At 46.4% G+C, this 23,407-nt stretch overlaps 1 protein-coding gene and 2 pseudogenes across 1 annotated transcript in view; all 3 read left to right on the top strand.

Moving 5' to 3' along the window:
• Nucleotides 1-23,407, top strand: part of CDH5 (cadherin 5) — a 35,635-nt gene that overhangs the window by 7,357 nt on the left and 4,871 nt on the right. Inside the window, exons 2-11 of the mRNA XM_066637053.1 lie at nt 9,257-9,466; nt 10,517-10,805; nt 11,567-11,683; nt 12,667-12,834; nt 14,754-14,941; nt 15,770-16,023; nt 17,627-17,757; nt 19,625-19,749; nt 20,455-20,563; nt 22,264-22,509. Coding sequence (XP_066493150.1) covers nt 9,284-9,466; nt 10,517-10,805; nt 11,567-11,683; nt 12,667-12,834; nt 14,754-14,941; nt 15,770-16,023; nt 17,627-17,757; nt 19,625-19,749; nt 20,455-20,563; nt 22,264-22,509 — 1,810 coding nt within the window. The 5' untranslated portion in view covers nt 9,257-9,283. The remainder of the gene's footprint in view (nt 1-9,256; nt 9,467-10,516; nt 10,806-11,566; nt 11,684-12,666; nt 12,835-14,753; nt 14,942-15,769; nt 16,024-17,626; nt 17,758-19,624; nt 19,750-20,454; nt 20,564-22,263; nt 22,510-23,407) is intronic.
• On the top strand, nt 5,505-5,621 carry LOC136660794 (5S ribosomal RNA; annotated as a pseudogene).
• LOC136660874 (5S ribosomal RNA) lies at nt 6,620-6,733 on the top strand (annotated as a pseudogene).

Here is a 23,407-nt window from a genome sequence, read left to right on the forward strand (position 1 = left end):
GTTGTCTTCAATGGCTCCACATCAGACCCTTTTGACATCCGAAGCGGAGTGAAGCAGGGCTGTGTTCTTGCACCAACCTTGTTTGGGATTTTCTTCGCTGTCCTGCTGAAGCAGGCCTTTGGAACTGCAACAGAAGGCATCTATCTCCGGACCAGATCAGACGGAAAGCTCTTCAACCTCTCCAGACTGAGAGCAAAGTCCAAAGTCCAGCTGAAATGTCTGCGTGACTTCCTCTTTGCCGACGATGCAGCTGTCACTACCCACTCTGCCAAAGATCTCCAGCAGCTCATGGATCGTTTTAGCAAGGCCTGCCAAGATTTTGGACTGACAATCAGCCTGAAGAAAACACAGGTCATGGTTCAGGATGTGGACTCACCTCCCTGCATTACAATCTCTGCGCATGAGCTGGAGGTTGTCCATGACTTTGTGTACCTTGGCTCAACGATCTCCGTCACTCTTTCTCTTGATACCGAGCTAAACAAACGCATCGGTAAAGCAGCTACCACGTTTTCCAGACTCACAAAGAGAGTCTGGTCCAACAAGAAGCTGACGGAACATACCAAGATCCAGGTCTACAGAGCTTGCGTCCTGAGTACACTTCTGTACTGCAGCGAGTCATGGAATCTTTGCTCACAACAGGAGAGGAAACTGAGCGCTTTCCACATGCGCTGCCTCCGACGCATCCTCGGCATCACCTGGCAGGACAAAGTTCCAAACAACACAGTCCTGGAACGTGCTGGAATCCCTAGCATGTATTCACTGCTGAAACAGAGACGCCTGCGTTAGCTCGGTCATGTCGTGAGAATGGATGATGGCCGGATCCCAAAGGATCTCCTCTATGGAGAACTCGTGCAAGGAAAGCGCCCTACAGGTAGACCACAGCTGCGATACAAGGACATCTGCAAAAGGGATCTGAAGGCCTTAGGGATGGACCTCAACAAGTGGGAAACCCTGGCCTCTGAGCGGCCCGCTTGGAGGCAGGCTGTGCAGCATGGCCTTTCCCAGTTTGAAGAGACACTTTGCCAACAGTCTGAGGCTAAGAGGCAAAGAAGGAAGGCCCATAGCCAGGGAGACAGACCAGGGACAGACTGCACTTGCTCCCGGTGTGGAAGGGATTGTCACTCCCGGATTGGCCTTTTCAGCCACACTAGACGCTGTGCCAGAACCACCTTTCAGAGCGCGATACCATAGTCTTTCGAGACTGAAGGTTGCCAATACAGTCAGTTGTCTTGCATGCCTCTTGCTGCCAGCACCTAAGATTGGGGAGAACCCCAGATGGGAAGTCTACCTTAGAAAAATGTTTGCCCTGGGTTAGAAAAGAATCTCCACTCCAAGAGGGAACCCCACTGAAAACCAAACAGTAGCACTCTGTCATGCATGGCAACCCCCTCTCTCCCACCTGGGCATCTCATTTCACCCCCTTTACCTAACTAGGTGGGCTGGGCTACCCAATCAGCAAGTGCTTACAAATCTCAGCAGGAGAGTTAGCCAGAATCTTTGTGTCTAGGGCAGTTTTTTCTCAAACTGGGTCGGGACCCACTAGTTGGATTGTGAGCCAATTTCACTGGTCCCCATTCATTTCAATGTGTACTTTATTTTTGATCTATTAGACCGGATGCTCCCATGGTATGCGACTGCATTTGGGGACAGGTCACAGATCTGTACTTTTAACAGGTTACTATGTATATGCTTTTAACAATGATAATCAGTGGGGCTTATTCCCAGGTAAGTGTGAATAAGATTGCAGCCTTTGGGATGGTTGGGTAATTTTATTTTTTTAAAAACAGGTGAGCAATTGCTTGGAAGAGTTAGGAGAGTTCTTCTTTATTTTAAATAAATTTTTAAATTTATATTTATTGCAACCTTTTAATTTACTAAATTAATTAACTAAATTAATTAACTAGATTTGATTTTACCGATTGGGGGTGTTAAATGTTTTCCTGCTCGATGACATCACTTCCAGCCATGACATCACTTCCAGTGGGTCCTGGCAGATTGTCATTCTAAAAAGTGGGTCCCTGTGCTAGAAAGTTTGAGAACCACTGCTCTAGGGAGTTCAAGACATGAAGTCAGGGAGTCCACAGAATACTTATTTGGGATGCCCTGCAGCCCTTCCGCAATAACAATTTTTAGAAAGAACAGTCTTGCTGCAAGAAGATGTCTTAGCCTTTAGGATGCTAAGATACCATAGAAGCCTGTGGCAAGTGACACATGTCTAAAAATACAGGAAAGTATCAAAAATCAACAGAAATCAGGGACTTACATGTGGAAACAGAGGGCCACTTGCCCAGCAGTAATCAATGGCATACTTGTTTTAACTATTTGGTTACCTACATTACCAGTGCTACACCAGTACTGGAGACCTCAAAGCAAAGTATTGCATTGGTATTCACATGCTATGTTGGGCCTCTGGAACCTCTACACTTACTAGTGCCAGGTGAGAGGCAATGTAGTTCATCCAGCTCTTGCCACTGGCCAATAGGAGCATGTCTCAGAGGCCCCCACAATGACCCCGACCCCTCCAGTATAGGTGGCAGCACAGGTCTTGTAGCCAATCCATGCCATCGCTGCCACTAGTAGTGGAGGTTTTGGGGACTGGCCTTAGTGGATGGGTCCCCTGATGGGCATGCCTCTCAGCTAGTGCCCACCCAGCCTGGTCAACCCTTGTGCATCACCCTGCCGGTTATTTTATGCCGATAAAAATAACCATTTTTATCCCTGTGGCTCTTCTCTCAGTGACCTCATGTTTCCAACTAAGCTGTCCACCACCACCACCCCAATATGGCAACATACCATAATCACTCATCATGTGATCATGTGCACGATCGCTGTAACCCCAAGGCAGGGTTCCATCTGAGGTCTCAAGCACAGTCTTTCCTTCCGCATAAGAGAGCCCCAGCGATGACATGAACTTTTTCTACATGCTCTGAGGTTTCCAAAAAATGCAGGTTTGAGCATTTTTCCCAACTGACCTGAAGTGACCCTTTCAACAGTTGGTTGAAAAACCGTTAAAGAAACCAAGACCAGTTCAGGGAGTCTTGAAGAAGCAACAGCCCAGGTATTGTAATTTCTTGATTTCAATAATATTCAGTAATATAATTTTTAAATTATGTTTTTTAATTTGTTTTAACCTTGTTGTAAGCTGCCTTGAGTCTCTCCGGGGAGAAAGTCGGGGTAGAAATAAAGGCGGGGAATTAATAATAATTCCTATTTTAACCACTTTAAATTAATCCTAGGGATAATGATAACGATAATGATATCCTCAGGGATAACGAGTGCCTGATGCACTTGTTCCTAATGTAGTTCCAATGGAAATGTGATTCTTCTTCATCAGGTGTAGAAATAACCACTAATAAAAACTATTAACTAGAGACGGTTATTTATGTAGTGTTGGTAGCTGACTGGTTGCCATTTGGCTTTTGTTAACTGTTTTATGGTTTGTGATGATTTTATTATTTCTGTTATTGTCCATTATCTCTTTTTGAAACCACTATTGGGTCCCATGGGATAAGGGTGGCCAGTAAGCTTTTGAAAATAAATTAAAAAAATTTATTTTTTAATAAATTATTAAATTAATTTATAAATAAATTAAAAATTAAATGAGGGCACAATCCTAGCCAGGTCTACTCAGAAGTAAGTCCTATTTTGTTCAATGGAGCTTACTCTCAGGAAAGTGTGGTTAGGATTGCAGCCTAAGGGAGTCATTCTGGAAGCTACCACAGCTTGATGGTTTCCAGATCTCGGTTTCTGGGCATGTAGGACTGGAGGGGATTCAGAAGTGCATATGATGATTTCTCCTTGGTTGTGATGTGTTTGTGAGTGAGAGTGGAAATATAAGGCTCAAAACCAATACAGATGATGATGGTGATGAAGATGTCCAGATGTGTGGTAAATCTCTCCTTGCTATCTGGCAGAATGTGACCCCACATCGCATCTTACGTTGATAATGTGATTGGCCCTGGTGTGTTTGATTTTTCTTCTTTGAGCAGTAGCCAGACAATCAGGTGCAAGGCATTATGGGAGGATTTAACCCTTTGCCCTACCCCGGTGGCGTAGCTGGAGGGGGCGGCGCACACATGACAGGCAAGCGGCCCGTCTCTTCGGAGCTATTCCTGGCAGGGAGAGCAAAACAGAGTCATACGGCTCCATTTTGCTCCTCCCACCGAGAATGGCTTTGAAGGGACGGGCCACTTGCCCACCATGGGTGCGCCGTCCCCCCTCCAGCTACACCACCGGCCCTACCATAGTTGTCAGCTTCAGTGAGAACCCTCATGGCTGTTATGTAGTATGAGAAAAAAAGGTCCTATTAGCACCAGAGTCAACTGGCTAACCAATGTCCACTATGGTGATTGACTCTGTTGTGTAGGTGGGGCTGCCCTTGAAGACGGTTCGGAAACTGCAACTAGTGCAGAATGCGGCGGCCCATGTAATTACTGGAGGTAGGCGGTTCGACTCTGTCAGTCCGCTTCTCCAGCGGCTGCATTGGCTGCCCATTCGTTTCCAGGCCCAATTCAAGGTGCTGGTTTTGACCTTTAAAGCCCTATACTGCTCTGGGCCAGGGTATCTTAGAGATCGCCTACTCCCGTACAATCCGGCTTGTCCTCTTAGGTCATCAGAGAAGGCCTTTTTACAAGTGCCGCCACCTAGGGAGGTACATGGTGCGGCGGCAAGAAATAGGACCTTCTCAGTAGTGGCACCAACGCTATGGAATTCCCTTCCCCTTGACTTAAGAATGGCTCCCTCTCTTGAGACTTTTCTGCGAGGCCTGAAGACTCTTCTGTTTAAAAAAGCCTTCTGAGTTCTCGGCCTTTTTAACATCTTTTCAACACTTTTTAATATTTTTTAAATACTTGGTTACAGGCCTGATTCTTTTATGATTTGCTGCTCTATGCTCTTTTTACCTGATTACTTTTTATCTGACTACCGTTTTTATGATATGTGTTATATGCTTTTATCTGTTTTTTAAATTATGTTTTTAATTTGCTTTAACCTGTTGTAAGCCGCCTTGAGTCCCTTCAGGGAGAAAGGCATGGTAAAAATAAAGTTATTATTATTATTATTATTATTTAGGTCTCCTGTATTTAGCCACAGAGCCCAGTGAAAGGTATGACAGATTAGACACAAGTACTGCAAAGTTAACTTTCGTCAAAGTCTGGGAACCAATGAAATGAGAACAATCGAGAACAAAGCAAGGACCATAGCAAGGGCAGGCCTATCCTTGAGACTTACTGGAGGGGAACAGGTGCCTGTCCTACTCCACCTATAGTCGTCCTCCTTCCACTCCCTGAATAAAAAAAAGAGAGAGAGAGAGAGGGAAGTGTGGAGGTGTGTTAAAGTATCAGAGACACTGTAGCTCACCATTCTTCTTTCTTCCACTCTTCCTTTTCAGTTCTTTCTCCTCCTCCTTTTCAAAATCAGGGAAAGGGAGAAGGAGGAGTGTTGGAGGCAGTGAATACTGACACATGACTGAATAAGGGAGAGTAGAATTTGGCACAGACCCCTTGGACAGCAACTGTTACCCTGCACGTGCCCGATCTTGTCTGATCTCGGAAGCTAAGCAGGGTCAGGCCTGGTTAGTACTTGGATGGGAGACTGCCTGGGAATACCGGGTGCTGTAGGCTTATACCATAGTCTTTCGACACTGAAGGTTGCCAACCAGACCCCTTGGGCACCAAGAGAACTTGAGCCAACCTTGCCCAAAGCCACTTGAACACTTTGACTGTATAATACAAGGGGTGTTGTGAATTCAGTCATTGCTGCCTCCTGGGAACAAGAAGGGTCTACCTGATGGTATCCAGTGTTCATCTTTATACTGCTAGATTTGGTTTAATGTCATGATGCTTCACTTACAAAAGCTTGCAATTCTGAACAGTGGCGTCCCTGGGGGGTGTGGGGGTGCGGGCCAAACCGGGTGACGCACACAGGGGGGTGACACCGCTACTGGCCAAAAATTTTTAAATATTGGTATTTTTGAATAATACCATCATGTTATATATCAATCAGTGTGTAATTTCACACAGAATGTCATACAACAAACTGCATTGAAATATCCTTATTCTATCAGAAGTTATAGTCAAAAAACCAGTGGGGGGCAATGGTACATTACTGCACCCATCGCCTGGGGCATAGCCCCACCCACTGCATGAGAAGAGGTCCATCATAGGGTTGGCCTCCCACACCTGGTGATGCAAACCCTAGTGACGCCACTGGTTCTGAGCTATGTGACCAAGCTAAGCAATAACAGGCAGCTTTCATGGCAACTATCAGAGTTTATGTAGTAAGTACTGTAGTAAGTAAGTTACACTAAGCAGTAAGTTACACTACTGGACATTTCTAGGGTAGGTCTCTTGATAGTCATTTGTCATGAAAGCAAGCGTGGAACTGCCATATTCAGTGATTACACATATGGAGAGTTTCATGTATGAAGTCCAAGCACTTGGCACCTCAGCCTTGTGAGGAACAATTGAAAGAGCCTGTTTTACCTGGAGTAGACAAGACTAAGGGACACATGATAGCCATCTTCACGTATCTCAGGGGCTGTCAGAAGAAGGACTGGACTTACAATCTGTGGGTCCTGAGGACTAGAAACAAGGGGTCGAAGCTGCAGGGAAATAGATGTTCTTACTGTTACCTTGCACATGCCCGATCGCGTCTGATCTCGGAAGCTAAGCAGGGTCAGGCCTGGTTAGTATTTGGATGGGAGACCGCCTGGGAATACCGGGTGCTGTAGGCTTATACCATAGTCTTTCGAGACTGAAGGTTGCCAACCAGACAAAAGGAAGAATTTCCCAACTATAGGAGCTGTCCAGAACTGAAGCAGCCTGTCTCACACTGTTGTGGACTTTCCCTCAATGGTTTGCAAGCAGAAACTGGATGGAAACTGGATGGCCACCTGTCAGGGATGCTGTAGCAGATGTCCACACTGAGCAGGGGGTTGGACTAGATGACCTCCACACTACTTTCCAATTCTAACATTCTTAAGTGCGGGAACAATAGGGGAGGGCCTTTGTTTTCATCCCTGCTTATGAGCTTCCAACAGGCATCTGGTTAGTTGCTCTTGGAAAGAGAATGCTGGCCTAGTTGGGTCTTTGCTCTCACCCACCAGGGCTTTCCTTATGTTGCGATAAGACAGAGCGTTCACTCTGATCTCCAAATGTAGGAGAGCGTCGAGAAGACAGGTTCATTGTGCAAACATGAATATTAATATTCAAGAGACCTGAGAAGTCACTGTGTGGTTGGTTTGAAGCACGTACAAACTCCAAAGGGTAGGAGTGTGTTCATTCCAGAGAACAAGCTGTTCACAAAGAGAAAAGAGCTGACACTTCAGGGAATCAGGAGACAAACTTCTTTTATCTGGTGACACAAAGTCGGCTCCAAAGCCAGCAGAGGAAGTGAAATCACTGGTGCGTTTGGGGATGTTAAAAGAGGGATCTGTAAATTAAAACTGAAACGCGGAAGAGATGCACAGCAGCTTTCTGGCACATGGGTAATACCTTTCTCAGGACATCCTGGGTGTGGGTCTATCACAGGGGTGTCCAAAGTTTTTGGCAGGAGGGCCACATCATCTCTCTGACACTGTGTTGGGGGCCAAGGGGGAAAAAAGAATTAATTTACATTTAAAATTTGAAAAAATCTGCATACGTTTACATAAATGTATATATTAAAGATGAACTTATATGAATGAATGAAGGTCTTGCAATAGCTCAAGGCCTATAATAGGCCTTGCACAAAGCAAGGCTGGCCTTTCCTTTGCTGCCGCTACTGCATCACAGACGTGAAACAGCAAGCAGTGGAGGAAGCCCTCATCCCACAGCTCATGCAAGAGGTCAAAAAGTCACTGTCAAGCTGAGAGCAGTTGCATGGGGCCAGTGTGGGCTCCAGCAAATCTCCAGAGGGCCAGAGGCTCATTGGAGACTGGGGGCTCCCTGAGGGCTGCATTGGGAGTCCTTGAGGGCTGCAAGTGGCCCCAGGGCCGGGGTTTGGGCACCCCTGGTCTATCATAAAGGACTACTGTTGTATTGGGAACTGGTGCCGGGGGCCTGGGCTGGCTCAAGCACCTGTTAGGATTGGGCTGCCTGAGGTTCCCAACAGAGTTCGGTTTCCCCCCCTGAAATGGGCCCTAATGCAGATTTGCAGGAGGTTTCTCCTAGGGAAGTAGTTCTCAGACTTTTAGCACCGAGACCCACTTTTTAGAAAGAGAATCTGTCAGGACCCACCAGAAGTGATGTCATGACCAGGAGTGACATCATCAAGCAGGATAATTTTTAACACTCCTAGGCTGCAATCCTACCCACACTTACCCAGGAGTAAGTCCCATTTACGATCATTGTTAAAAGCATAAATATAGTAGCCTGTTAAAAGTACAGATCTGTTACATTTCCCCAAGTGCAGTCACATACCATGGGAGCATCAAGTCTAATTTATTTTTAATGTATTGAAATGAATGGGGACCCACCTGAAATTGGCTCGCGACCCACTGTCAGGGTGCCCTCCTCCCCGCCAGACCCAGACTTACCTTGTAAGGGGACCAAGGAGACACAAGGGGAAGGCAGCATGGCCAGGCAAGAGGGAGAGCCGCCCGGCTCAGGCAAGTCTGCCCAACAACCTCCGACATCCCCAGCTCGGTGTGGGGGGAAGAGACCTGCTGACAGGGCATCTCTCCCTGATGGGAGCACCTAGTATAGGAGAAAAGGTGGGAGGCCAGAAGGACCGGACCCAGTAAGAGATCAGGGAGGAGGGAGAGTCAAGGGAGGTAACACTAGGAGGAGAAGCCCTGGACGGGGTCCCTTTTATGCCCTTCCCAGTAAGGAAGGGCAGGGCTGGAGGAGGAAGCAGCCTATATATCTGACAGGAGGCCCATGATGAGGGCAGAAAGTCAGGACTGGAGAGGCAGAAATCTGTGTCTCCAGCAGCACCAGCCTAGGACTCGGTCTAAAGGGCCATGCCAGGGAGGAGGACCAGCATGACTTAACCCCCTCCCCCTGAGCCAACTTGAGGCCTCCTGAAGGGCCCCAAACAGGGACCATCCCCAAGCAGAAGTTGCCTTCTCCCCCAGCCCACCAGACACCCCTACACCCACCTAGTGGATCCCAACCCACAGTTTGGGAAACACCGTCCTAGGGCAAAGGAACATGAGGAAGGAGTCTAGATTGTGTGTAAGGGCAGGGGAATACACCATAAATAAACTGCACCTGATGACAACACACCCCTAATGTGTGCTTCCCTTGTACTACCAATGGTTTCTATGACTCTGCAGAATCGTAAGGTTGCCAAAGCTACAGAGATGGCCAGTTCCTGCTTCCTCCTCCTTTCATTGATGCTAACGCCAACCTTGGTCTGTGGAGAAGACCTTGCAAGGCTTGCCGCGACCAGCAGCCTCCATCAACGTGTGAAACGAGAGTGGATCTGGAACAAAATGCACATTTCAGAAGAGTTTAACGGTACCCTGCCATATCACGTTGGAAAGGTAAGGCTCTGGTAACCACGTGTAAGCCATGGTCCACCTGCGAGAAGCATTTGCTTTATTCTTCAGCAAACACAACGTAAGGAAAGCCCACCGCAGCTGCTCCAAGGTGTATTTGGGCCAAACACTTACAAAAAAAAATGTCCAAGCCCTTGAAAGTTTTCTGCTTTTGTTTTCAAATCTGCATTTTTAATCTCTAAAACTTCTGCCAACACACGGCCCTAGAATTTAGCACTGGACTTTCCACACAGCTGAGCTCAGTCTTACAAATCCACCTAACATGTGCCTTTCGAAAAGGAATCAAATATTTGATCTCTCTTTGGTAGGCTAGAGAGCAAAAGCACCAAGTCGGGAACCCTCTCCTGGAGGACAGTTCCCAGAAAGACAGAAATCTAAATGGGGCCGACTAGACTTAGCTCATGGTAGCTAACGGTACTTGCTCCAACTGCCTGTCAATCAACAGTGCTGATCCAGGAAGGTCTCTTTCCGTTTGCCATGACAGCCTGACAATCACACTGTTGTGCAGGGGAGGAAGAGTCATTGTTGCAGCCATCAAAGAAAAAGTGTCTAACTCACTCAAACGGAGAAATACATTGGAAACACTTCGCCCGAGTGATAGGCAGTTCTGTAGTGCGCTGCCCTGTTGAGGAAAAGCCCCACCCTCCTGAGAAAAGTACTGAGAACACAGGGCCAATTCAGGCAAGCTAGCAAGCCTTGTACACAGTGCCACAACCGTTTTCGCAGGCCTGGGCTGGTGACGTAGCCCAGTCCTGAGGTGCCTGGCGCACAGGGCTGCACCGAAAATGGCCTACATTTGGTTTGGCGGAACAATAGTTGTTCAAGACTAGAGTAATAAGACTCAAAGGGGAGGTGGAGCTAACTCTTCCAGCTCTTCCGTATGAGAAACGGAGGTTATGGCACTGGCTTACAAGCAGCAGCAAGTCCACGTATTGTCCCCACATCCACCATGCGGTGTGGTTCACATTTTAATTCGTACCCTGTTTTCTTGCTTCCAACTCTTCAGTCTCACTGAAGGTCTTTTGAATTATCTAGATCACATCGAGCAACAAGAATTCCAATGCCAAATACCTTCTCGAGGGGGACAGTGCTGGAACCCTCTTCAAAGTGGATGAGTTTACCGGAGACGTCTTCGCGTACGAGAGGTTGGACCGAGAAAAGAAAGCCGAGTATCATCTGAGGGCTCTCATTCTTGATCGAAGAACCAATCAACCGCTGGAGCCGCCATCCATGTTCAGTATTGCCGTCCATGACATTAACGACAATGCTCCAATTTTTGTTCACAGAGTGTTTAATGGATCTGTCTTGGAGATGTCCCCAGTAGGTAGGTCTTCATTTCTTTTCTCTTTCCATTCTAGTGAATTTCCTGCATGCCAACACAACAGAATGTTAAAAATACCCAAGGGCAGATCAACCAAATACAGCATAAAAATATATAGCTCTTAGTTGGCTACTAATTGCTGACAGCAGTTGTTCCAGACTTACTGTGGTCATGGTTCCCTTCTTTTGTGGCAGCCTCTTCTTCCTGGCTCTCATGGGCAATGCTGTCTTGGATTGTGCTAGATCGCACACAATTCTCATGAGATCTCATGTGATCCAAGATGGCAGAGCCAGGAAGGCAACAGGGGACATCACACAACACCCCTGTGCGTTCACTATGGTCCCCTCAGGTGCCAAGGCACACAATTTGGGAACCACTAGCTTACAGAAAGATTCCAAAGCCCCAATCCAGTTCTTCTCACACACAACTAGTCATGTAAAGTAACTTGTGGCTCTGATGCAAAGACACCTATACAGCCCAGAGGGACCCGGAGGAGTATTCTGATGTACAGAAGGACAACCTGCGCAACTAATTGCGTAATTGCATCCATATGAATTGGGTCCCCAAGAGTCTGTTTCCACTTGCAGATACCCCTTACTGCATGGGGCAAAATAGATCCTTACGATAAACTGTAGAAGGATCACACAAAGAAATCAGATTTTATTCAAGAGAGCCAATTTCTCATATAGCCATCACAGTTTATTCACTGTTATCAGAAGAGGAATGATGACAATAATTATCTCATTTGATAACTCACTTTCTAGGAACGTCCGTCACCAAAGTGACAGCAGTAGATGCGGATGATCCAACCCTTCAGGGCCATACCAGTGTTTTCTACAAAGTCATTCATGGAGAGAGATACTTCAGTATAGATAATGACGGTAGGTATAGCATCCATCAGCAGTGTGGCTAAAGAGACCAGCAGCACTAGCTCTTCCCAAGTCTGGAAAATATAAGGTCTAAGCCTGGTGCAAAGAGGCCAGTCTCAGAATCAGGAGGGCTTCCTTGCTCCTCAAACCAATGAAAAAACCTTTGACCTGAAAGCTTTTATAGTTATCAGACCGCACCACATTAACTGCTCAAGCTGAGTGATCTGCCTGGTTAACTCACCCTTCAAGTCAAGAGCTCCATGGCATTTCAAAGGTTAGTAACTCCCCAGCATTGTTTGCATTGGAGATGACAAAGAGTGAAGTTGCTGGTCTAGAAATCCCATTAAACATGTGTTGGCATCCTTCAGTCTCGGAAGACTATGGTGTCACGCTCTGAATGGTGGTTCTGGAACAGTGTCCTCTCCAGTGCGCGAAGCCTGGGTAAAGTAGATATGGAGGATAGACTGTTTCCCATGCAGCAAATCCCCCCTCTCCACGTCGCTGAAATGGTCCAATGGAAAGGCAGAGGCCAATACGGTTGGTTCCAGCGGCGTCGCAGGAGTTGCCAGAACATGACTGTGTTCAGCCATGAACTGCCTCAGGGACTCCGGCTCTGGATTTTGCCTGGAGGTTGACTCCTGAAGCCTTTTCCATAACTGGATGTAGCCACAAGGCAGTGGAGGTTTGGGATCAGAGTTTTCCTTCTCTCAGATGAGCTGCCTTCCCAGGCTGACGAGTCCCATCTACCTGGTGGCTGTTTAGTCGCCACCATTAAACATGATAGGATTAAATTCTGAGTAGATCCATCTAGGCTTGCGTTCACATCCTATAGTGCACAGACCGTTGACCATCCCTAATCAAGACGTCAAATATTTCAAAGACGCTGCCATTGAAATCCAGAAATTTAAGGTGCACAGAGATGAATCTTGCGGGAAAATATGGAAATGACGGGCGTGCCGAATACGTGTTTTAACTTGTGTTTATTTTCTTTGAAGGAAACATCCTCACAGCTGCCCCTGATTTGGATAGAGAAAAACGAGCTAGCTATGAAATTGTGGTGGAAGCCATCGACGGCCAAGGACTGAAGTCCAAAGAATCAGGCACTGTGACTGTTCTCATCGCCTTGACTGATATCAATGACAACTCTCCAACGTTTACACGAGGTAAGCTTTGCGAAGCTGCTATTGCTTTGTGAAGCCAAAGGATGTTGATCAGAAAGCCGTCAGAGCCCTAGACAGATTTCTGGGAGATGCAAATAAATGCAACTTCATTCCAAGCACGTTTTCATTTAGACTGTAAGCATGTCTATATGAAAGACGCATCCCCTTTTATTTTAAAAAAAAAAAATCAGTACAGCAAGTGTCTGATAATTTGATGGGACATTTCAACAAACAATAGCATTGGACCAGGGATGGCTGGTCTAGAATCCTTGCACTGTCAGTTCGTGTTGCCTCAGTAAGCTGTTTCAGTCAAATCTCTTATGTGTCAACTTATTCCCATTTTACAGAAGAGAAAGTAATGATTGTTCTTAGAGTTGGTGCATTCTGAGGGCCCAATCCTATCCAATTTTCTAGTGCCGGTGCAGCTGTGCCAATGGGGCGTACACTGCATTCTGTGGGGGAGGGATAGTCACAGAGGCCTCCTCAAGGTAAGGGAACATTTGTTCCCCCCACAGAAATCTTCACCCTCTGTGCCCCCAATGCCTACTTCCTCCAGAACAAATCTTTTTCTTGGTCTTCTGCTACCTCTGTGTCTCCTTTTCTGCTAAACCATAGCTGGCCTTCCTTACTGGGTGAGGCAGCCACATTTCTAGGTAGGACCTCAAAAACATGAATGAGACACTAGTGATTTACAGGGTCGGCCCATCCATTAGATGTGCTGAAGTGGTCACATCAGGCAGTGGCTGTGAGCACATGTGCACCAATCTGCTGCCACGGGAGCTTTCCACATGGAACAACTGACTACCTACCAACTGGTTCCACCATGGGGCCAGGCCACTGAGCACATTCACCAGAGCCCTCTTTGGCAGTGCTTCAGGGCATGAAATACTTCTCTTGGTCCTCTATATTCTCCTTCCCCCTCCCTCTTCTGTTCTGAACTTGAAAAAGAAAAGGCGGGAAGGGGAAACAGATGTGAAGAGAGGATTAGGGAGTGATGGAGCATCTCCAGAGAGTCTCTCCACTTTTGGAGGTATCCCAGCTGTGATTCCTACTCCTAACACAAGCCTCTCATTCTTTATGTGGAGATTCTCATATTGTAAATGAAGAAGCCAGTTTTACCCCCCAGATGATTCTAGATAGGGAGAAGCACTAGGTAAAGTGATGGACCCACTGGCCCAACTTGACTTTTGACCTTTAAGGTTTTGACCTTTAAAGCCCTATACTGCTCTGGGCCAGGGTATCTCAGAGATCGCCTACTTCCGTACAATCCGGCTCGTCCTCTTAGGTCATCAGAGAAGGCCTTTTTACAAGTGCCGCCGCCTAAGGAGGTACGTGGGGCGGCGGCAAGAAATAGGGCCTTCTCAATAGTGGCACCAACGTTATGGAACTCCCTTCCCCTTGACTTGAGAATGGCTCCCTCTCTTGAGACTTTTCGGCGAGGCCTGAAGACCTTTTTGTTTAAAGAAGCCTTCTGAGTTCATGGCCTTTTTAAACATCTTTTCTATATCTTTTATTATTTTTACAGGCCTGTTTCTTCTATGATTTGCTGCGTTCTGCTCTTTTTATCTGACTTTTTATCTGACTATGGTTTTTATGGGTATTTGTTAATGTGTTTTTAATATGTTTTTATTTGCGGTTAAATTATGTTTTTAATCTGTTTTTAATATGTTGTAAGCCGCCCTGGGTCCCTTCGGGGAGAAGGGCGGGATATAAATAAAGTTTATTATTATTATTATTATTATTATTATTATTATTATTATTATTATTATTATTATTATTATTATTATTTACTTTGACCCGCTAACCAGGGAGTCATGTGCCCTTTAATAGGCATCAAGCATGCATGAAACAAATTGTTCTGCTAAGGTTATCCTTCTTTATACCTGTGTGTATGCTTTCAATAGTGCTTTTTTTCTTTGCAGACTTGTTTTCTTTTGAAGTCCCGGAAAACATCCCGTTATCTGGCGAAGTTGGTCGAGTAGAAGTCAAAGACATTGATGAGCCTCAGAACAGAAATACAAAGTACAGCTTCGTCAGAGGAAATCATCAGAGCACCTTCCAGATTATTGCAAACCCCTACACAAATGAAGGAATAGTTAAACCTAAGAAGGTACTATGCCTGCAGAGGATTGACATATCACTGTTGATGTGTGTAGCAAGCAACATCTCAGTGACAGGGGAACTGAATTTATGAGTCCAAACATTTTTCTTCAGCCACTGAGAAGCTTCTAGTCCTTTGTAGGCACATGATTAGCAAGGATAACATCCCAGTTTCAATCCCAAGGGTCTCAGGTAGGGCTTTCACAAGACTCCTCCTTGGAAAAGGGAGATGAAGTGGAAGAAGTGTGGAGAACAGGATAAATGATGGGTTAGAGCAGTATTGTTCAAAGTCTGCTGCTAGAAGCCCTGGGGCTTCCTGAGACCCCTTCAGGGGCTCCACATGCACACCATTAGTGGCTGCCATCTGCTCCTTGCCTGGTTTGCTCATCTGTCCTTCCCACCTGCCCTTTCCTTCCTCACTTACCAAGATTTGGTGTTGGGCTCAGTGCTGTGTCACTCTACACATTTGCTGGCAGTCTGGGGCACCCCAAGATGCCACATATGTACTGGCAGGGCTCCTTGAGACTCCATTTAAGAGTATCAGGAGCTCCAGAGATTGAAATGTTGACAGTTGTTTTGCTACAGGATCAGTGAAGCTTCAGCTGCCATTCAGAATTCAGCTTCCCTGAATTTTGAGTAACCAATTCTGGAACAAGGCACAAAACATCCATAAAAATTCACAAGGTACCAAAAGATTTCTTTTTCATTTCAGTAGGATCATTTCTCCCTAGAAACTGAGCACCGATTCCCCCAACATATTGCAACAGCTATGTTCATTCTGTGCAGTGCAGCATGGTCTCTGTTCACTGTGTGATGAACTTTTTTTTTTTTAATATAGCCCTTGGACTTTGAAACCACGCCCCTCTACCAGTTTACCATTGAAGCCACGGATACCGACATTAACCCTGCCTATTCCAGATTGAAAGGCTCCAAGAGCCTCGCAAGTCTAACCATCAGAGTGATCGATGTTGATGAGCCACCTGTCTTTAAGCCACCTACCTATACATTTGAGGTCAAAGAAGAAAGTGATATCAACAAGTCAATTGGATTTGTTTCTGCATATGATCCTGATCAAGCAAAGCGGCCAATAAGGTAATATGAAAGCATAAACGTGAAGAAGTTTTAACTTCCAAAATGGAAACTGTGTTAGTCTGTAGCATCAGTAATAAATAATAATAATAATAATAATAATAATAACAACAACAGGTATTTATATACCGCCTTTCTTGGTCTTTATTCAAGACTTTATTCAAGGCGGTTTACATAGGCAGGCTTTATTAAATCCCTATTAAATAGGGATTTTTACAATTTCAAAGAAGGTTCTTTCTTTCAAGAACGACTACATTCAAGGTGTTTCATTCCGATCTGGCTTCACATTCTGGCCTCCATCCTCCCATGCTCAGAGCAGATGGAATAGCTCCGCTTCAGCTTGTCAGCTGCTTCAAGGTCGCACGGTGCCGGTGGCCTCGAATTGGCGACCTTGTGGATGTTATCTTCAGGCAGACAGAGGCTCTACCCTCTAGACCAGACCTCCTGCCAGTAGAGAACCTTGTGTTCCCATAAAGACTTACATAAGAGCTCTGCTGTAGCAGGCCAAAGGTCCATCTAGTGCAGCTTCCTATGTCTTGTAGTGGCCTACCAGATGCCTCACAAGACAACAGGATACCTGTATCTTCTTGCCACTCCCTGGCATCTGGCATGCAGAAAAAGGTTACAGCTAAAACCCAGAGGTTGCATGTGTTCATCATGGCTTGTAACCTGCACTTGACTTTTCCTCCAGAAATCTGTTCAATCCCCTTTTAAAAACATCTAGGACAGGTGCTATCACAACATCTTGTGGCAAGGAGTTCCACAGATTAATTATGCACTGGGTAAAGCAATATTTTGTTTGTTACAAGCCTCATAAAGCATAATCTTCACTGAGTGGACTAGTGTCCACTTCATCAGATGCAAGAAATGAACTTAAAAACATAAAAACAGGCCGAAGGCCTATCTAGTCCAGCTTCCTGAATCCCACAGTGGCCCATAAGATGCCTCACAAGAGAGTAAGATGCCTGTATCTTGTTGCCACTCCCTTGCACATGGCATTCAGAGATAGGCTACCTCTGAAACCCGGAAGTTGCATACAGTCATTGTTATGTATGTATGGACCCACAATTTAATAGACATGTTCATTGACAGGTGTTTATTTCAAAACATTTAAATCCTGCCTTTCGCCTCCTGAAAGAGAGGCACACCTACATTCTACAACTCTGTGTGTGTGTGTGTGTGTGTGTGTGTGTACACAAACATGAGTATAAAGATATTGTTTTTGAGAACAGCAGAGTCAACTGCAAGAGAAAATACAAGACATCTGGTCTCGTAACAAAAGTACTCAAGGGACTCACGGTGACAGTTCACAAGAGGCAATATCCACCTCCCGGCAATGCTAAGTTAATTCACTCTGCCAGTGGTTAAAAAAGACTCTATCAATTGAGACCTGCGGAGAGAGAAAAAAATGTTTAGAAATTCTTTCTGGACTGAGCTGTGGGTGACTCAGAGTAGCTTTGCACATAATGCAGCATAAAAGAATTAGTTCTATCCCCAGAATTCTTGGTGTTGGAAGCAGAAATAAAGGCTGAAACCAGAGCAGAATTCCTATGAGGCTCAGACCATTTTACACAAATACTATTCTGATATCTTTTTCCACCCACAGATATAGTATCCTAAGAACAAATTATTTCAAAATGACCAACACAGGACATATTTTCGCCAACTACAAGCTGGACAGAGAAGAACATGCCTGGCACAACATAACTGTGATCGCCAATGAACTTGAAAAAGGCCGTAAGTATTTGGCTTGTGTGCCATTCTGAAGTTGATAAGTTTTATCTCCAGCCATCCTAGTCCATTTCCCCTGCTGCCTATGGGGGGGAGGGGGGCAGGTAACCAGAAAAAGTACAAATCCTCCTACGTCATGTCAATTTGCAGAATTCCTTTCAACATAATAGCAGTGTTCATGAGAAGCAACTGTGAGGGGAGCAAGGTCGGCATCAAAGTGAGCCAACTGGGGGCCCAATCCTATCCAACTTTCCAGCTCCAGTGTAGCCACAGTGCAGCCCCGTGGTAAGGGAACACATGTTCCCATACCTTAAGAAGGCCCCAGTGTCTGCCTTCACCAGAGGATGCAGTGCGCACCCCACTTCTCCATCTCCAAACCAAGGTAAATTACTTTGTGGAACTCTTTGTCACAGGATGTAGTGATGGCATCTTGCCTAGATGCATTTAAGAGGGGATTGGACAAATTCCTGGAGGAAAAGTTCATTACAGGTTACAAGTCATAGTAGGTATGTGCAAGCTCTTGGTTTTAGAGGCAGGCTGCCTCTGATTGCCAGATGCAGGGTAGGGCACCGGGACGCAGATGGTGTCTGTTGTCTTTGGTGCATTTGGTGGGCCATTGGTGGGTGTCTGTTGTCTGGAGCATTTGGTGGGCCATTGTGAGATACAGGAAGCTGGGCCTTTGGCCTGATCCAGCAGGGCTCTTCTTATGTTCTAAACTGCACCAGCACTGGAAAAGTGGATAGAATTGAGCCCTAAGGCATTGACCAAGAACCAAGGTCATCAACTGCCATCAACCCCCCCCCAGTGGTGTCATTAGGATTTGCATAACCCAGAGCAGGAAGCCAGCGTGTCAACCCCATGATGCACCTCCTCCCATGCAATGGGCAGGGCAACACCCTGGGCAGTGGGCATGGTGATGCACCATTGCCCTGCCCCTGCTGGTATTTAGATATAACTTTTGATATAATATAGGTATTTAAGTGTGGTTCGCTTCATTGCATTCTGCATGAAATTACGCATTGAATGATATATAACATGCTGGTATTATTCAAAAATACCAAGATTTTAAAAATTTTGGCCATTAGTGGTGTCACCCCCCAGTGCACATCACCCCCACTGCATCCTGCACCCTCCACACCTCCCTAGTGATGCCAACCCCTAACACCTTGATGAACAAAGACAGCAACTTTCAAGATCTATTCCAAGCCACTGCTATTACCATATCTGCCAAGGAAACCTCCTCCAAGCCCAGTGGGTGACACTGTGTGTAGGTTCGGGGAGGGACAAGATTCACAACAATGGTTTCACTTTCTTACCCAGTTGTACACAGAGCGTCTTTCTAAACATAAACCCATTCAAAATTGAAATAAAATATTTAAAATAATAAAATAATTTTAAACTTGCCTGTAGCAGAGCAATGCAGAACAAACAGGAAGAATCTTCTGAGGTCTGAAACAGGGAACGGGAGCATGGAAAGTACATGACACCTCTGGTCTATATGGTACTCATGTACACAGTATGAAAAAATAAGACCTGTTTTCTTGTTCTGGGGCTTCCTTCCCACCACATCTCAGCTCTCATTCACCAAATTCACCCTGGGCTAGTTCATGAATGCATGTTTATTGATTGTTAGCTACAGCATCAAATTGTACCATGCATGTGTGGGCAAGTTGGGGGGATGGTTTTGGAGAATATGTCACATGCCCCTGGATCCATGCCCCTGGATTTCAGCCCTGTGAGTCCTAACAAGGACTCTTGACAGCTTGCCTTCCTAGCTCTTCTTAGGTCATCTGAAGAGTGCTTGTCTCTGATTTGTTTTCCTTCTGGAACCCGACTGTAGATCTGGGATCATTTGCTTCTGGTTGTTTTTCAGAAATAGTCCCAAGATTAGAAACTCATGCACAAGTGTACATTAAAGTCCTTGATATAAATGACAATGCTCCAGAATTTGCTCAGCCTTACGAACCTCGAGTATGTGAAAATGCTGCTGCAGGACAGGTAACTTTGACCAAATGTCCACTTCCATTTACTTCTTCCACAGATTATGGGGGGAGGTCACTATTACTCCTAACCTATTACTCCCTCCTGCACCAGCAAACTCCCTGATTCCTCCACTTTTCTGGGCAGCTTTACCCTCCTGTGGGAGACTCCAGAAGAGCACCCCTACATCCTGGGCAAGAGGTGCTAAAGCAAAGTCCTTTGGTCTTCCCCACGGGTGGCAAAAGCACCCGGGTGAAATAACTCCTGTGGGCAGACATTAGAAATGCCCTGGTTTCTGAGCTGGAGTCTGGGTTTTATTTGTTGGCAAAACACTACAATTCCAAACCTTGCTGTGCTACTATCCTACTTCCTGGTGTCTTGGTGGCATTCCAAAACCCACTTGGATATGGAGTTACCCCTGGAAGGAAGAGGAAGTAGCATTTCAGCCCAGGGTCCACTATACCTCCAGGCTGAGGTAAAGCATCTCTTCAGTCCTGTCCCCCCCCCATTCTTGAATTCTGTTTCTCTCCTATTTTGATCTGCTTTTGAAAGTCCCTTCACCTTTTCAAAGCACCTTATCATGTAGCCTGCAGTGCTGCTGTTGGAGAAACTCAAGCCCGAAGCCCCCAGGGTGCATCACAGACCTAGTTGCATGGTTCTTGGATCCTGGCTTGTGTATACACTTGATATAACCAAAGACAATGGCTTCTTCAACCCATTTAGGTGGTCATCTCAATTTCTGCTGTGGACAAGGATGAAACGCCACCAAATGTGAAATTCACCTATTCCTTGGTCTCTGAACACAGTAACTTCACTCTGATTGACAACCACGGTATGTTCCTGCCTGTTTCATGACACTGAAAGGGCCAGTCAGGAGAATGCTTACCCCATGCTAGTATTGCCCACACGAACCCTAAAAGAGTCATCATCCTGGGAATGTCAGGTAACACAGTGCAAATGGGGTGTTCTGACCAATTTGACGAAGTCTACTTTACAAATTAGATACAAACTACACAGTGACAGGACAGGGGTGACGAGACATCCTTTTTTTCCAGGACATGTCCTCTTTTTAGCCTTGTGTCATGGAAAAGAACTAAATGTCCTCCTTTTCTCAGACATCTGTGTCCAAATATATGTATCTATTATATTTATATTAACTGTACTTTTTATTTTTAAAACAGGAAGGTAGAATTAGGGCTGGGATAAGAGGCTTGGGATATATAACATGGGGTTTGTTGCCAGTTATAGTGGGTTGCAGATAACCAGGACACAAAAAAACAACCAGACGCAAATGTCCGGGGACAGTGGCATTACTGGGGGGGGTGCAGGCCCCACCAGGTGACATGCACAGGGGAGTGACACTACAAAGGGCCAAAATTTTTAAAATCTGGGTATTTTCAAGTAATACGATCATGTCGTATATCATTTGATGCATCATTTCATTCGGAAATATCTCTATTCTATCAAAAGTTATAGCCAAGAAACCAGTGGGGTGGGGCAATGGTGCATCCCCACATCTACCACCTGGGGCATTTCCCCACCCACTGCATGGGAGAAGCTCCATCATGGGGCTGACATGCTGGCCTCCCGTACCCAGTGACTCAAACCCTAGTGATGTCACTGTACAGGGAAGCCAATGATCAAGACACATTTGACCAGGACAGAATTGTCCAGTATGCAAATACCCTGGTATCGGACTACATTCAAGGCTTGTAAGTCCTGGTCATCCAGATATTTGCTGCATTCCTGCAAGTTTGTTCAGTCTCGGGAGCTGAACCGATGCCAGCAGGTTGGTCATCTTAAAAGGCAATCGCTGTTCGAGGGTAGCACTGAATGAAGATGGGGTCCTGTCTCATGTTTTTCTTGGGGCCAAGCTGTCATAGGATGAGCCCGGACACTCCCGAGCAGGCTTAGGTTGTCAGGCACTATTTGGGCAGTGGGAGGAGGATGCCAAGCCGAAGAGACCGACTCCTGGGTCAGCTGAAGAAGCCAAACCAGGGGAACAGGGAATGGGTGTTTGCAACCCCAGCCCTCCTGCAATCTAAGATATTCAGGGATAAACAGTATTGTTGGCAACCTTCAGTCTCAAAAGACTCTGGTATCGCGCTCTGAAAGGTGGTTCTGGAACAGCGTCTAGTGTGGCTGAAAAGGCCAATTCAGGAGTGACAATCCCTTCCACACCGGGAGCAAGTGCAGTCTGTCCCTGGTCTGTTTCCCTGGCTTTGGGCCTTCCTTCTTTGCCTCTTTGCCTCAGACTGTTGGCCAAGTGTCTCTTCAAACTGGGAAAGGCCATGCTGCACAGCCTGCCTCCAAGCGGGCCGCTCAGAGGCCAGGGTTTCTCACCTGTTGAGGTCCACTCCTAAGGCCTTCAGATCCCTCTTGCAGATGTCCTTGTATCGCAGCTGTGGTCTACCTGTAGGGCGCTTTCCTTGCACGTGTTCTCCATAGAGGAGATCCTTTGGGATCCGCCCATCATCCATTCTCACAACAGGATGAACAGCTGCAACAGTAACACTCTCTTCCCTTCTCCAGACAACACGGCAAACGTCACTGTCAAAAATGGGCTGTTTAACCGGGAACTGGTCAAAGTCCATTACTTGCCGATCGTCATCCACGACAATGGCGCACCCCGGCAGAGTAGCACCAACACCCTCACCATCCAGGTCTGCAAATGCAACGAGAACGGGGAGCCCACTTTCTGCGAGGGGGCTGCCAAGCAGGTTGGGGTCAGCATCCAGGCCCTGGTGGCCATCTTCGTCTGCATTCTCACAATCCTTGGTAAGTACAAACATTTCGTCAGCTTTCCGAATTCCGCAGAAGGCAAGCCAGGGAAGAAGGGGAGGGGAGGTTCTGTACAGCGCAGATAACAGAGAGAGGTGACATGCAGTGGCAAGGTTGGTGGCAGGTTGGTGCAAGGGGTACAGGATGCAGGGAGTGACATGCACAGAGGGGTGACACTATGTTGTTGTCAACTTTCAGTCTCGAAAGACTTTGGTATCGCGCTCTGAAAGGTGGTTCTGGCACAGCGTCTAGTGTGGCTGAAAAGGCCAATCCGGGAGTGACAATCCCTTCCACGCTGGGAGCAAGTGCAGTCTGTCCCTGGTCTGTCTCCCTGGCTATGGGCCTTCCTTCTTTGCCTCAGTCTGTTGGCCAAGTGTCTCTTCAAACTGGGAAAGGCCATGCTGCACAGCCTGCCTCCAAGCGGGCCGCTCAGAGGCCAGCGTTTCCCACTTGTTGAGGTCCACTCCTAAGGCCTTCAGATCCCTCTTGCAGATGTCCTTGTATCACAGCTGTGGTCTACCTGTAGGGCACTTTCCTTGCAAGAGTTCTCCATAGAGGAGATCCTTTGGGATCCAGCCATCATCCATTCTCACGACATGACCGAGCCAACGCAGGCGTCTCTGTTTCAGTAGTGCATACATGCTAGGGATTCCAGCACGTTCCAGGACTGTGTTGTTTGGCACTTTGTCCTGCCAGGTGATACCAAGAATGCGTCGGAGGCAGCACATGTGGAAAGCGCTCAGTTTCCTCTCCTGTTGTGAGTGGGGTGACACCACTACTGGCCAAAAATTTTAAAATCTTGGTATCTTCGAATAATGCCGTCATGTTATATATCAATCGATGCGTGATTTCATGAAGAATGCAGTGAAACAAACCACATTGCAATATCTCAATT

The sequence above is a fragment of the Tiliqua scincoides genome, chromosome 9 (assembly GCF_035046505.1).
Source record: "Tiliqua scincoides isolate rTilSci1 chromosome 9, rTilSci1.hap2, whole genome shotgun sequence".
NCBI lineage: Eukaryota > Metazoa > Chordata > Lepidosauria > Squamata > Scincidae > Tiliqua > Tiliqua scincoides.